This window comes from Myotis daubentonii, chromosome 10 (genome assembly GCF_963259705.1).
Source record: "Myotis daubentonii chromosome 10, mMyoDau2.1, whole genome shotgun sequence".
Lineage (NCBI taxonomy): Eukaryota > Metazoa > Chordata > Mammalia > Chiroptera > Vespertilionidae > Myotis > Myotis daubentonii.
The window spans coordinates 40,066,566-40,083,725 of NC_081849.1; the positions used below are offsets into that span (position 1 = coordinate 40,066,566).

The window sequence follows — 17,160 nt, forward strand, 5'->3', positions numbered from 1 at the left end:
TTTTCTATAGAAAAATAAATACTATATCACTCTTTCTGAAATGCATGTATTACATACAGTAAGGCATTGAAAGTAAGTGCAAATTTTACCTCAGAGAAGAATTGCTTCTCTTTGTGCCATTCTTATTAAATACTAGAGGCCCGATGCATGAAAATTCGTGCAAGGGTAGGCCTTCCTCCCCCCAGCTGCCTGCACTGGCTTCCCTCTGATAGCCGGGACCCGGGCTGTCTTCCCTCGGGCCGCCCACAGGCACCCGGGACCGGGGCTGGCTTCCATCCAGTCCTGGCTTTGTCAGGAAGGACATCCGGAATGATGTCTGGTAGGCGTCCGGTCTAATTATCATATTACCCTTATATTATTATAGATGATCAAATTACCCCAGCCTAAAATCTACATTTTTGAACTTCAGGATTGTCTTCAATGTATTTTTTATGATGTTCTTATTTTATTGCCCTACTCCTAATAAGATATAATGTTAATTATTTAAGCTAATTCTTTTTCCCCCAAGTGATGGGATGATCACTTTGTTACAGAATCAATTGTACTTCTTAAGAGTTCCCTTTCTTAGCACTTATCAGATTTCTATTTCCTTGATTCATAACCAAGGCTTTATAATTGAAATAGGATTTTAAAATAAAGAAAAGCTGTTTGCCACTTTGGTATATTAATAAACATGGTAACATTTTACTGACAGTTATTTAAGGCATTGACCTTTGTAGCAGTTAAGCATACAGCTCTGTAGCACTGGAATGATGCACCTCCAGAATTGCAGAAACATTTTTCTTTTTTTGGTAAATTATCTGGTTAAAAAACAACAATGAACACAAAATTTAAGAACCTATTATTGCTAAAAACATTTTGTATAATAGTATCTTGATCGAAATTAATATTTATCATAAATACCAGCAAAGAAAACAACTACAGAACCCAGTGCAGAAATATACATATATGATGTAATAGCTGGGAAAATATTTTGCAGTAAACTAATCCAACTTATATTCAATGTTCTGTACATTGAGAAATTAGTTAAGAGGTAATATTCAATGTTGATAATGTTGGAGTTAGAAGGGCACTAATTCACTGCTAGCATAAATTTAAATTTGTATTAACCTGCAATATAAATAAAATTTATTAATAGTTTTGACTTTCTAATATGTGGTCTTATATTTTATCATAAGAAAATTATGAAGGGATATGGAGATATATTCATTTACCATAATAAAATGACAATATAAATTAGCTATGGAACATATAATATTAAAGTGTTATTTTCAAAAATATTATTAGATAATATATGATAAAGCTTCCTGGCATGTTAAAAGTACAGGTATAAACTTTATATTCACTCGTTCTTGTAATATGTCAGTATTGGTATATTCACTTAGTTTACTATATATTTACTATTAGTATATTCAAGAAACACACATACATATAGTATTAGTATCACTGTAAATTTATATATTCTCCTTTATCCTATTTTGTAATACAGAAAATGTTTTTCCTTTACAAGGAGAAATGGGGGGCTATCTGTAATAGTTTAAGGGCAAAAATGTTATCTTTATTTTACCTCTAACATTAATACTAGCACATTGGTAGTTAGGATTTCAACATATGAATTCAGTTCATAATGGAAATGGAAAGTGTGATGTTTCTGTAGGAGGAATTATGTAATCTGTTTTACGTTCATAAAAATGTTATACTGGATACTCTAGTAAGAACAGAGGAGGGGTGGTGTGACCTTGGACAAAGTGGTAGCCCAAGGAAGCATGCCTATCCATATTGTGTAAACCTGGTATATTTCTTAGGTCTATACTCTTCCTTCTAATTTTATATTCATTATAATTTTTATAATGGCATCCTGGTATGTTAATCTAATTATCTCAAAAAGTTTGGTATACAAATTTAATTCTAATAAATCTTATAAATATACTTTTGAAAAGCAAATGAGCCAAGATAAAATTATTAGGATCTTTAAAGAGTAGTGAATTAAATAAAAGTACAATTTGGCAAAATTTCCAAATACCTTTCTCCATAATTATTTTAAAATATGTTTTTATTGTTTGCCGAGAGAGAGAGGAAGAGAGAAGGAGAGAGAGAGAAACATGGATGTGAGAAAGAGATAGTGATCATTGCCTCCTGCACACACCCCAACTAGGGAATGAGTACACAACCTGATAGGTAACCTCACTGGGAATCAAACCAACAACCTTTTGGTGCATGGGATGCCGCTCAAGCAACTGAGACACAGCAGCTGGTCAGGTCTCTCCATCACTATTAATTTTTATTTCCTAGTTAAATAAATTCTATGCAAGTTAGTTTCTTTTCTGATAATTCAGTGGTAAAGTTAGGAACAGTTGACAGAAATACTAGAGGGAAACATGCAGATAATTTTTTAAAAAATCCTGTTTACATAACTCCTTATACATTGATAGACATTTCTGAGCTTGGCTTTTGGGCTTGCCTGCCATATTTTTTGTGATCACTTCTGGTTTGGGATTCACAGCACAGTACAAACTATTAATGCTTATATATGTTCATGGTAGTGTTTCGACTGTAGTTTTTCTGTGTGAAACAAGTAATTGTGAACTAATGCCATGTTCTATTTTTTTTTTTTGAAATAAGAATGCTGATTGAGTTGTTCTACATATCAGAATCTTGGTTGAAATAGTATATGATTTCTTACTAAACATCTTATGAATTTTGGAATTCCTTTTACATAAAAGTACCAACTTGCGAAATTATCAAAAATGAAAACTTTCAGATAGGGTTTTAATTAAATATACTATTCTAAAATTTTAAACATATCATTGAGCAAAAATGACCAGTTTTCAATTCAAGGGACTAAAGCAATCGCCTTTGGGAAATTAGAACATAAGATCTATCATGAGAATGTGGCTACGCAACTGCCTTTAAGTGAAAGAAGCTGTTTCCTGCTGTTAAGCTTCAATTAACTGTACTTTTCACATTTCTTAAGCTCAGAAACCTAGAATAATACTGTAAGTCTAATATGTTGTGGGGAACTGCATACAGACTACGAGTAATTATCACATTTTTAAGATCTTGTTAACATTGCTGATTTTCCTTCTGTGTCATTTACTCACACAGCCCATAACACTGGATATGAATCTTAAAGGAGTACAGGCCGGGAAGGGTCAGTGTCTTATTGATGAGATTTCAACCAAGAAGGAAAAGCCAATATCAAGATAAATAGGACCAAATAAATAATCCAAAGACAGAGCTTCTTTTCCTTCTTTAAGAGATGTATGCCATATGCCAAAGTATCTTATGACTTCTGAAAATCTCTAGGTATTTTTAAATTAATTTTCAAAGTAAAGCGGTATTTTTATTCTCTGAGGTGATTAAAATCATCTGCTGCAGTTGTTTACAAATAGTTCATTTGAAGTTATAAAGAAAAACATTTAGTTTATTTGAAATTATAAAGGAAAAGGTTTAGACAAAGTAAGATACTGAAAAAAGATACATGCCCTGGCCACTGAGGCTCAGCTGGTTGATTGTCCTCCTAAACCTTTGGATTCCCAACAGGACACATGCCCAGTTGAGGGGGGTGCAGGAGGCAGCCAATTGATATTTCTCTCTCTCTCTCCCTCTCCTTTTCTATATCTCTAAAATCAATAACAATATTTTTAATAAAGAGATGTGTATATTATGTGACAATATCTTAAAAATATATTCATGGATTTATTTTATGTGTCAGATTTCATGACAGTATAAAATAGATGAAGACATTAGTCATGAATATAATTTCAACTAAAAGAAAGAGATCAAAATAGTAAGAAAAGGAAGATTCTCATATGTAAGTATATTACTAACTTCTGGGGACAATCTTGGCTCCAAAATAATATAACCAAGTCAAAATTAACTCAAAAGTAAAATATCAGGTATATTATATCTCATACTTATTAAAAGAATAAAGAGTGGAATCAGAATTTATTTGATATCTGACACCATTTCTTACAAATGTTGTGGTTTTTCATTAAAGACTTCACTTCAGTTTCCCCCTTTTCAAAATTATTTAACAAAATTATAGTAAATAAATAAAATATTATATTAAGGAAGTTTATTAGCATGAAGTCAAGCAACTAGTAAACTCTAAAAAAGGTTATTATTAATCAGGCCAATGGAATTATATAGTCTACTAACGCTTGGTATTTGTAAAATATATATACACAAGGTAATTTATCAGACTGTTGAATTATGTTCTAATTAGTTTGGGTTCTAGTAATCTAGGTAAAAAATGAGAAATGAATTTTTCACTTATTTTTGCTCCTAAAAACTAGTATCCCATTGAAAAATTAAGCATAGTAATTTTGTTTTTATTTTCTCTGGGTAACCTACTCCTGAAGAGAAATTTTCCTCTTTATTTTCAGCCTTTTAATAGTTTAACAAAAATATCCCTCTATTATAAGGCAGGTGTGGGGAAGCAAGCTGAAGAACAGTATGAAAAACCCATGTCAGTTATTACATTAGTTAGTGTTGGCAATTTTAAAAATATTCTAAAGGACTATGTCCCAAACTATTAACCATGATTAGCTTCAGGAGAGGACACCATTGGAGACTTTCATTTTCCATGTTAAATATGTATGCAATATTAAAATTTTGCCACCATGGCGCATAGCTTTTAGAAGAAAAAAGAAACCTGTATTTCTTTTTGTTTTGTGTTTTGTTTTGGTTAACCCTCACCGTAGGGTATGTTCTTTTATTATTATTATTGTTGTTTATGGTATTAAAAATAGTAGTACATATGTCTCCTTTATTTTTTCCCCCCCATTGACCCTCTCCCGGCCTTCCCTACCCTAGAATATTTTCCCAATGATTTTTAGAGAGAGTGGAAGGGATGGGGAGATACAGAGAGAAAGAAACATCTTTTCGGTTACCTCCCAGACACTGGGCTAGGGATGGAGCCTAGAATGGAATCCAACCCAGGTCCCTTCAGTTCATGGGCTGATGCTCTATCCACTGAGTAGACCGGCTAGGGCAAGAAACCTGTTTTAAAAATGTGTGAAATAGTTCTGATATCCTTCATCAAAAATTTTACAGAAAATTTGAGGATTTCTGTATAATCACTACTGGACTGCCTGAACTTCAAGGAAATTTACCTACAGAGGGGCAAAAAAGACTGTGGAAGTGCATGTGAGGAGCCTACTTAAACATTCTGTGTATCTGAGGGAGGGAGTTGGAGTGAGAACAGGCCAGTGAGGTAGGGGCAGCCTAGTCTGTGTACCATGAAAGGGCGGAAGTGGTGTGTCTGGTGGTATACAGTGCAGAGCGTAAGCTCAAGCCATTCTTTTCTCAAGTTATACTTGGGCAAAGGTGCCCATGTCCTGAGAAAGATGGGGCAGTGGCCAGGGGAAAGAGGAGAAAGGGAGGGGGAGTGTAGAGGCAGAACTCTAAGAAATAACCATCAACTTCCCCAAGCTGCTAGATCCACAAGAGACAAATTAAAATCACAATACACTCAACTTTTTTATTTTTCCTTTCTTTGGTCAGGACAATCAATCAATAATATGACTGAGATTTTCAACCCTTTTTACCTCCTGGCACACATAAAGTGATTACTAAAATGCTGCAGCACACCAAAAAAATATATGTTTGCTGATTTGACAAAAAAATATAGGTATCATTTTGATTCATTTACACTGGATGGCTACTTTTGTATGGTTGTTGTCTTTTTTTTTTTTTGTCTCTCTAAGGGAAAAGAGGTCAGTGCCCATGACTAAAAAGTCAGGTATTGCATGTTTTAAAAATTATTGCGGCACAAGGGTTGAAAATTGCTGATCTATGAACTTGCTCAGAGACTATTTTGACTACCAATAGTAAACAAACAGAAGGTTTCCTATTAAAGAACATAAAGGGATAGCTAGGCAGGGTTCTGGTCACACCACTTTTTTTTCAATCATTTTTTTTAAATTTTATCTACAAGTCTTTCATGTAAATAGGTATTTTTAAACAAAGTGTCTACATGTTTAAACTACTTGAAAAAAATAATTGACTGAATATCTTGACATTTATAGAGTAGTGAATTTCAGGAATAAGGGGAAAAACTCAAATAAGAGGCAACAAAAGAGAAACATAATCAAAGAAGCTTCCCAATATGTTAAAAACAATCAAGTTGAAGTCCATTTTTTAACATACTAATGCAAGTTGAAAAATAGAGCCATGCTATGCACAGTATTGACAAAAAAAAAAATGTTTTGACTAAGAATTTCTATATCCATTCACCCAGTTTATCTTATGTAAATTCAATAGAAATATAAAGTAATAAGATCATTACTTTGTTGACATACCCAACAAGCAATAGGTTATAAACATTTAAATAAAATAAGGTGAATTAAATAATATTTTTAAATGAAAAACTTCATTATAGAGCTTGGTGTTGTCTGAATAGTGGCTCGCTATAGTATTTACAAAATATAATCGCAAATATTAAATAACTTTTTGATGAAGAACAAAATTGTGGAAGTAAAAAAAAAAAATCTGAATCTAAATCCCAGGTAGTTTCTCAAAGGACTTGCAATTAATAGGATAAGTTGGTTGTAAAGAAGTCAAATTATTTTTAATTTGCATGAAGCATCAAAAACTACCTATACACACCATTCTGTATCTATTATATGTAGAGAAATATTGTATGTTTAACATCTTATGAGAATTGATAAGAAAACAACATGCACATTTTAAAACATTAAATCGAAGCAAAATGAATGAATACCATATTTTATAGGTGAAATTTATGTTATGAAAATAATCATACATGTATTTCAAATTCCCTTTTAAACAATAAATAATATCACAGTGAATTAAAAAAATAAAAGCTAATTGACAATATTAGTCTCTGTGCTTAATCCTGTTTCTAAACTTTAATTGTATAATTAATAGTAACAGCAAACACTTATATAGAACTCACTTTAAGCCTGGTACTGCAAACATATATATTAATTGACTTTATCTTCAAATGACTTTTAGGGTTAGTAAATTTACCCCCATTTAACAGGTAAGAAAATGCTTGACCAGCACATCAAAAGATTTGCCTAAGGAAACAATATTGGTAAAATTTAGACTTGAACTTAGGCCATCTGGCTTCAGAAACCAAGATATACTCTAGATACTCAGAACATTCTAGAGCCTTTCTGATTATGGGGAATACAGGAAACACACTTTTAAAAATGTCAAGTGGTTCTTTCTCCTTACCAGTTTTTGTGAGAAGGCAGGGTATGAGGGGGCATGAAAATAAGCTGGTTAGAGAATGGACATCATGGAAGCCAAAGCTATGACTGAACAAAGACCTTGCTTTCTGGGTCACAGCTAGTCCTCACAGATGACGGGGCTGTCCTCAGGGACCTTCCTAGTTAGAATCCTCGGGCTCTGCCTTGGTTACATGTGGGTGTTTCTGAGAAACATCACTGACCCAAGCTTGCTCCCCTGCTTTTTCCCATGTAACTTACCCCCTTCCCTTCATTACAATGAAGCCTTCTCAATCTAATCTTCCATTTAGTGGTTTTCCACTTCCTCAGGTCTTTTGTTTATTCCTTCTCCCAACATTTCTTTTTATCTTGAGCTCACAATATATTGGGAGTGAGATAGACTTAAAAGCATGATAAGATGTGGTAAGAAATGGAGTCTAAAATATACATCTCGCTTCCTTTACCAGTTGGTGTGTTTGGGTAAGAATGTTTGCATGTGTGCACGTGTGGGGCACAGTTTTGATTTTTAAAGAATATATCTAATCCTTTTAAGTTATTGATGTCCTTTGGGAAAGCAGAATTATTTACTAAACCCTAGAGTAGGAGAACATCTCCATGGATGCAGACTTGCCTACAATTTTTGTTCCAGTGAGGCCATCTGAGCATAAACAGCTCATGAAAATCAGGTTTCTTCTTTTACACAAACCAGAGTTTGCCACAGACTCTCAAATGACATGAAAATAAAACAGTATCACATTAGCTCCATCAGATAGATAAGAACATGGTATTTGAGCTGTTGTTCACATCCTTTTACTTACAGCCCTCGTAGATGTCGGTGGGAATATGGACCGCTGCATGCTGATAGGATATTTGTCGTCCAAAATTAGCATCATCTATGAAAACAGGTTTTATCCTCTGGCTGCCTGGCTCACTGTCATTTTTTTCAGGCTATATAAGAAAATACAGAAAATAAACAGAATATTACAACTTAGGCAACACAGATGTTCTCATATTCCTATCATGTGCCAAGTGCTTATTCTTTAACAAAGGAACTAAAAGAATATTTTAAAATAGAGTACCATGATGACTTCCAATGTATTCACAGTATAACCTAACTTCTCTCCCAATTTCCTCTGTGATTGAGTCACTCCTCAGTTTCATCCCAACAGAACCAGAGCTTACCAGCAACTAGTACTTAGCAAAATGTACATTTAAACAACAGGATAAGTGTCTTTAAATACAACCTAATAAAAACTATCCTCTTGGAGGGAATTTCACTCTTATCTTACCACATTTATAGTGTACAGTTGAGGATAATTCTGGGTTTGACAACTAATGGTCCACACGACTGAATAAAAGACAGTAATGAGAAATTATTTTATGTCATGTTCCCTTGACTTTTGCATGTTTCCCAAGTGAATGAGATTCCCTCCCCCCCCACCCCCCATATCTCAGGTCAATTTGATTTTCATGGATCTAGCCCTGAATATCACTGGAGGATATTTTTCCATTGATTTTTAGAGAGTGGAGGGGAGAGATAGAAGCATCAGTGTGACAGAGACACATTGATTGGTTTCCTCCCATATGGTGATTAGGGCCTGCAACCAAGGTACATGCCCTTGACTGGAATTGAACCTGGGACCCTTCAGTCTGTGGGCCCACACTCTATTCACTGGGCCAACCTGGCTAGGGCATGATATTTTGTTTTAAAAAAAGAAAGTATACTAGAAAAGAAGAGATCTATTGTAACTCTAAGTACAATCAAATAAATCCTAACTGAAGCAATTTGTCTCCCAAGGTAGAAGCCAAGAAACAATCAATAATGATTTAGGAAAATCCCACAGGAGTTTAAGGTTGAAGATGAATTTTCTATCTCTTTGAACTATGCTTTAGATCAGTGGTCCTCAAACTTTTTAAACAGGGGACCAGTTCACTGTCCCTCAGACCGTTGGAGGGCCGGACTATAGTTTTTAAAAAACTATGAACAAATTCCTATGCACCCAGCGGCAGCAAAAACACCCGGCGGGCCGGGTAAATGTTATGCGGCCCGCAGGCCATAGTTTGAGGACCCCTGCAATTTAGATCAGTGGTTCTCAACCTTGGCTGCACAACAGAATCACCTGGGAATCTTTTTAAAATCCTGATTTCTGGGCCTCATCCTCCGGAATTTCTGTTTCTTTGTTATGGGGTGAGGCAAGGATAAACAGTGGGAGACTCCATGGACAACCAGATTTCAGAAGGAGGCTGGGAGGATGCGTTAACAATCTGAAATTAGCAGGTCTAGAAAGAAGCGTGTGTCCAACTTTCCATATGGCTCTGGAAATTTATACGGCCAAAATTCACATCAGCATCCTGAGATATTTTAACAACTTCCTACACACACAACCACACTTAGGTATTTTTTTTTTCTCTAAGAAAATTGAAACGTTGAAAAGATTATTTAGACACAATATGAGCAACATGGCTTTTTTTATTTCCGTAAAGCTGTAGGTCTGATCCATCATTAGGTAATAAAATCAACTTAATATGTCATGACCAAGTCATTTTTAAATGAAACAAAGAAATATGAAAATACACTCCACCTGAGAGAACTACATTGTGAAATTTTTGGTCAAGTTAGGTATGACTGTGTGTGTGTATGAACACACATGTGGGTATGTGCGAATTGAATTGTAAAATTTGTCATTGACAAAAATATTTGGGAACAGAGCACATTTTATTTAGTTAAAAGCCACAAGGATATAATTGTCCCTCCAGTAACAAAATAAATATGCAAAATAACAGTGTTGAAAGTCTAACATTTAGCAACACACCTACATGCGAAAATCACAAATTACAGTCTCCTAAAACAGAAGTGTGTGTAGCATAATACCTATTACAGAGAACATACAGTACTTACAAAATACCATAAACGGCAGAGAGGGAAGTATAGACGTCAGGAGATCTGGCTCTACCCTGTTGCAATAACAACATCTCGAACTCAGGCCAGTCCTGTTCCTCGGGCTTCTGTTTTTGACTTATGAGTAAATGACTCTGAACTGCAGGTGTGGGCCTTCCCCTCCCCACCAATAAAGCAGCACATCCCAATGGGGAGAATGTCTTCCGAAGGAATCTCTCAGTTGATCCTAAGATTCTCGCCTAGCTTCAATTAAGAAGCCTCAGACTAAAGGATTTGCACTGGATGCAACTGTGCATTTTAATACACTTTAAAATTCACCCTCTCTAGTTTATGGGTATCTATTCCTGGGCACTATTGACATGAATAAGAGAAAGGTGCATTAAAACAAACTACTTTCATTAATAATGTGAATGTAAAGAGGGTTCCAACTAATAGATATTATTCCTCTCAGCTGCAAACATTCTGAACTAGTGAAAAGTCTCCACATTTACTTTAAAGCGGTGGTTTCTCAAAGTGCGGTCCTTGGAGAAGTGGCTTCAGCACCCAGGGAAAGTTTTTAGAATCCAGGCTCTCGGGGCCCCCCAGGACCTGGCCAGTGAGAAAGACCACGGGAGCGGCTGAGCAATCTGTAGTTTAACAAACCTCCAGGTGATGCTGAGGAACACAAACATGGAAGTCCTGTGCTTCACAGCATCAGCAGTTTAAATCAGGCATGCATTTTTATGTAGTAGAAACACTCATGAAATATTAGGATTGATCAGTAACGTTCATATTAATGGATAGCTAAAACCTTCTGCCCTCCATGTATAAGACAGTTTTAGTATTACTGTGCATACATATGGCGATATGGCAAGTAATGCTTTTGTCAAAGGATATTTCAAAAGACCACAGTCCCTTATGATACTCTAGGGCAGGGGTGGGGAACCTTTTTTCTGCCAAGAACCATTTGGATATTTATAACATCATTCGAGGGCCATACAAAATTATCAATCTAGAAATTAGCCTGCTGTATTTGGTCAAACATTTAATTAACTCCTAATGCCTTGGCAGGGCAAGAGCAAATATTTCTGGAGCCTTATACGGCATGCAGGCAGGAAGGTCCCCCCCTGCTCTAGGGGTTAGCTCCATCCACAATTAAATTGGAAAAACGCTGCCTGTTAGATTCTTCTATTAAGAGAATATCCTATTTCAAAGCTTCTGAAATAAGCTTCACTAAAAAATCAACTGTTTAACCCAGTGTTCTCAAGCTTATACAACCTGAAACTCTTTTAAAAAATATAATACCTATTACAAAGAACATACAGTACTCACAAAATGCCATAAAAGGCAGAGTGGAAAGTGTAGATGTCAGGAGATCTGGTTCCAGTCTGTTGCACTAATAACGCCTGCAACGTAGGCCAGTCAGTGTTCCTCGGGCTTCTGTTTTTGACTGTAAGTAAATGACTATGGGCTGCAGGTGTGGTCCTTACCCATGGGACGATCAGAATCACATGGGGAGCCTCTGCCCCACCAACAGAGCAGCATATCCCAATGGGGAGAATGTCTTTTGTAGGAATCTCTCAGTTGATTCTAATTCTCTCCTGTCTTCAATTAACCCTCAAACTAAACAATCTACAAAGTCAGTTTCAGTTGTGAAAATTATCGTTCCACTTCTATAATTCTAAAAAAGGACACATTATTTTTGTCAGCATATCTTTTCAAGAATTCTCATTTACATCTATTTCTAGCAAAGTTCCAGATATAGAAAAGTAGGATTAGATGATAATAGGCCAATAGGAAGGTACTGAACTACATCTATGAATTAAGGTTAGGAATATGTGAAAATGTGCAAATATTTCATTCATTCACTCTTTCAATAAATATTTACTTGGTAAAATGAGGAGGATTTACTGATATTAACATTTATTGAAATGCCATTTAATATCTAAATTGGGAAATAAATTAAATGCCCAACAATAGTAAAATGGTCACAATAATAGTGACAGCTATAATATAAAAGAGTAATTGCATTGAGAATATACATATATGCTATATTTGTTTAAACTTATCTAAAGTTTAAAAAGTAAATATTCAGCAAAAAGGAAAGAAAAGGCCTATTTATTTTGAGAGGAGAGGTAAATGGATATATGCATAGATGCTTACATAGTAAATGTAATTAGTTTTGTAGTTATGAGATATAACTACAGTTATGTTTGTGTTCTCTTGCTTTTTAGAATAATACAAGAAGCATGTATTATATTTTAATTGGAAAAATATTCATTTTTCTGAAGTTCTATTAAGCATTATATGATTATCTTACCAAGGTGAAAATTGCTTCTTATATTTCCTCTGAATCCTCTCATAGCTAAAAATCACAATTTTAAATATATTAATTCTTTTAATATATATTATACAGATTCTTTTTTTAATCACCACATAAAGGGCTTTTATAAATAACTTTAAAATAATAATGTACTTCTTAACTTGTATAATTGTGTATCAAGACTAGTTTTAATGTGCAGTTGTTAAATATATTAAGGAAAACAATACTGTTGTTCTCCCTGGCCCTCCATTTCATAACCTCCATAAACTGAAATAATTTCATGAAAATATCAGAATTTTTAATGCAAATCACTTTTTTCTTAAACATATATTATTGTTTCAGATACCTATATTAATATTGTCATTATATAGTAATTAAAATACAAAAAATATTATACATAAAGGAATTAACGGAAAATTGGAGGAAAGCTACTTAACATATGTTGTTTAATGTGTTAATTAAAATTTTTAAATGCTTCCCCTGGAATTAACATTTCCTTGTTTAAGTTATTATATTCCTTTTTTTAACATTTTCCCCCAAAATCTCTCTTCTGAATTCTCCAAACCATCCTATAGAAATGTCTACAAAGAAATGAGCAAATTGATTCTCAAATGTATTCAAATGCATTTGGTAAAACACATAAGTGAAACATGAGAAGTCCGTTTCTCAGACTATTGGTCTCAATATAATTTCAGTTATTAAATAATAGATTAGATCACTCAGAGACAGCGTACAGGCCAATGCTGGATGGGCAGGTCATTCAATTTTCCAAGCAGTGCGCATTAGCAAATTTAATTTGCAAAGTCACAATGACAAGTCTGTGACAGACAGGAAAAGCTCTTGCATATTTAATATATTTATCTTGAAGTAAACACTCAGAATTGATTTATAATAACCCATTTCTTTTCAATAGTTATTTTTTCATGTTGTGAACTTAAAAACTACTTCTACTGAAAGGAAAATGTCCAGAAATTTAAAGTTTATATATTTTACCTAAGTTGCAATAGAAACTAGCCTAATCACATTATGCAATTCAGATTAAATGTGCTCATTGAGAAACTTGGTTCACAATCATACTTTGGCTAGGCTTATCTTCTCCCCCTGCTCTCTCTTATTTTTCTGTGTCCCCCAAAATTGAGAAAAGTAGTTGATATGAATAAGAATGGTACACTGAGATCCTTGTGTTACTCTTCATATAAGTATTAGAATTGGCATTTCTAACTCACTAATGAAGTTAAGTGAATGACCTCTTGTGAAATGAGACAAATTCTTCGATACCTAGAGGTCATTGCTTTGTATAATATTATCCAGTATGTATGTACGCATATTTTAAAATGTCTACCTCTAAATGCATCCCCCTTTTGTTTTTAATCCTCACTCAAGGATATGTTTGTTTTATGATTTTTTTTAATTGATTTTAGAGAGAGCGAAGGAGAGGGGGAGAGAGAGAGACAGAGAGACACTGATTTCAGAGGAAAACATGAATTGGTTGGTTGCCTCCTTTGCATGTCCCAGCTGTGGATGGAGCCCACAACGTAGGTATGTAACCTGACCTGGAACTAAACCCGCAACCTTTTGGTGTACATGGCCACACTCCAACCGACACACCCTGCCAGGGCCATCCTTTCCTTTTTTACTATTACAAGCATATTATTTACAACAGGGCCTTGCAGTCATTCTGTGGATTAAAAGGTAAGGTTGCCTCTGTAACCACTAGTCCAATCCTGTAATCGAAGCATTCTGTGATCCCCCATTAGTTACGGCTGGTTACCAGTTCTGGCTCTTAAAAAGGAAAGCCTTCTTTTACCAAATCACTTGAATCTAAAGGGTGTCCCAAAATTCACGCAAGAAATAATTTTGATAGAAAACACAGGTTTATAATTAAAAATTGTACATTTTTTATTTATTCGTAAAGCATACAGGATAGGGTTATGTATGGAATAGCATATCAGGTAAATGGCCTCCACAGCTTTGCTGGCGCATACCCACTCTTTTGTTGAAATTTTCCATGACCGTTTTGCATAAATGTGGCTGAATTTCGATGAGGCTCATTTTCATCTTGATGGCTTGGTTAATCGATAAAATTGTTGCATTTGGGGTTCAGAAAATCCACGAGTGATTGTTGAGAAACAAATGCATCCACCACGTGTCACTGTTCGGTGCGGATTTTGGGCTGGAGGCATCATCGGACCATTCCTCTTCGAAAATGCGGCTGCTCAGGCAATAACAGTGAATGGTGCTCGCTATCGCGACATGATAACCCAGTTTTTATGTATGCTATTCCATACATAACCTTATACTGTATACTTTATGAATCAATAAAATTTTTACAATTTTTAATTTATAAACCAGTGTTTTCTATCAAAATTACTTCTCGCGTGAATTTTGGGACACCCTTTATTAGGAATGGAAATTCACCAAAGCAACTGCAGCCGACCAGGCCCAATTAGTGAATAATACATAGCAAAAGGTACTGAGCCTTCCTCATCAGCCATAGTTGCTCTGGTCAGGCTGCAAGGCCAGGCTGAAAATTAAGCCATGAATTCAGTTACAATGGCATTAAGAACACTGTTGAGTCCCCTGAGTTAATTGGTTTAAGCTATTTTCTCTTTGAGGATAATATGGCTCACAAGTATTGAGTGGATGAAGAGAATTAGAGGGAAAATATGACTAAATAAATTATACATTAAAGACTTAAATTTTTGTACTTTTGTGTTACTAAATTATAACAATAAGAACAAATTTTAAATTTTGAACTTAATAGACATATTATCCTTGCAAAAACATGAGGTTAGCTAATCATAATATGTTTTATGAAGAAATTGTATTTTCGTGAATTCAGAAGATTTCTTTAGTTCTTTGGGTAATCAAAATGATATAACTCTTTAGATTAACCTATGAAAAAACTATAGCATTAATTTTTCAGAAGCAATTTATTTAACAAATTAAGAAAAGATTGCTTTAAATATAACATGAAAAGTAAATTTATAACATTAGTGATCAAAAGATAATTGGAGAAATAATTCTAGTTCTTAAAGATTAGATTCACTGTGAAGCCTCCATGTATTCTTCTGCTACTAATTATGCTACATAAAAGATAAGGTAGAAACAGTATGAAATAAGCCAACTTTGAGGAAAAGGAACAGTAAGCAGCTTAAACTGTGCAATAACAATGAAAGGTAGCAAGTAAAAAAAAATGTAGGGGATATTAAATCAAAAAATATATACATTCTCTGAATATGACAGAGTCAAAGACAGGTATGAATATGAAACACATAAAACAACTAAATTAAATCAAAAGTGATACTGATCACTATAATAATTTGTTTATTAAATTAAATGTAAAAGCAAAAATAGACATTCCTCAAAAAATATATACTGAGATTGCTGGTAATGATTATAATGATAACATTCAAAAAAGTTGGAATAAACAATCTGAGAACATTTTCAAAATAAAACAGATGACTTTTTAGTTTACATTATGGGTGAATCAGCTATTCCAGGACCTAGCACAGAGTAAGAACGAGGGCCATTAGAATCACAATACAGGTAAGTTTGATGACAAGAAGATTTGGGATTGATTTAAATTCCAAGGTAGTATGAACTTTTCAAATCACCAGCATTAGAATGGGATGTAATATAATGAAAATATATACATATCTATATTTATAAATATGTAAACTAAATTTTGGGAAGAGGCTGATACAGTATTTCTCTCTACTAAGGGATTGTGAAGTGTTGTCTCAAATTTGAAAAACACTATAATATTTTAGATACTCTAAAAGTTCAATATAGTATACCCTCATGGAAAACATATAGTATTTTACATATATATATATATATATATATATATATATATATATATATATATATATATATTTTAATAAAAGGGCAATATGCAAATTAACCGTTACTCTTTCACAAAGATGGCGGCACCCATAGCATCCCACACCCCGGCCACAGAGGGACGGAGGGCATTTGGGCAGGCAGCATGCCCCCGGCCCAGCGGACACAATGCAGGGGGCCTCTGTGTGTGAGCTGCAGAGGAAGCACCTTTTCTGACCGCTCATTGGCTAAGCTCCCTGTGTGCCACCACCCCCAGTGTTCTTGGTAACTTGGGTAATAAGAATCCAAGAAGGTGATCTAGGGTTTTTCCACCACACTCCTGGAGGAAAAAACTAAAGTCTGCTGCTGGAGGGGCTAAGAAATGTCATATCCTGCCCTAACTGGTTTGGCTCAGTGGATAGAGCCTCGGCCTGTGGACTGAAAGGTCCCAGGTTCGATTCCGGTCAAGGACATGTACCTTGGTGAAGGTACAAGCTGGCACAACCCCAGTTGGGGGTGTGCAGGAGGCAGCTGATTAATGTTTCTCTCTCATCGATGTTTCTAACTGTCTATCCCTCTCCCTTCCTCTCTGTAAAAAAATCAATAAAAAATATGTATTTTTTAAAAAGTGAATCCATGTTTCCTGGACTCCAAATATATGCCCTTTTCCTAGGACAAACACTGGAAGCAATTTGGTGAATGGACAGACAGTGCCTCAGTCAAGAATCTAGGTTCTCAATCTCATTCCAACTCTATGAATCCTTGCTTTCTCCTCAGGTTTTCTTTTATAAGAAACAGAGGGAAACAAGATCTGTAAGGTTCTTTCCAGCTCTAAAATTTCTAATTCTGAAATCTATGGACTTAAAGCAAATTATCTACAAAGTTGTTTTTTTTTTTAATGCCAAATAACTAGAAGAACATTTTAATGGTGGGAT

General features: G+C 34.6%; 1 protein-coding gene across 7 annotated transcripts in view; it reads right to left on the reverse strand.

Moving 5' to 3' along the window:
* The window catches only part of CACNA2D1 (calcium voltage-gated channel auxiliary subunit alpha2delta 1), a 395,226-nt gene that overhangs the window by 129,148 nt on the left and 248,918 nt on the right, over positions 1 to 17,160 (reverse strand). For all 7 annotated transcript variants that reach the window (XM_059712160.1, XM_059712158.1, XM_059712164.1 and 4 more), the window contains exon 6: positions 8,018 to 8,147. In XM_059712160.1, coding sequence (XP_059568143.1) covers positions 8,018 to 8,147 — 130 coding nt within the window. The remainder of the gene's footprint in view (positions 1 to 8,017; positions 8,148 to 17,160) is intronic.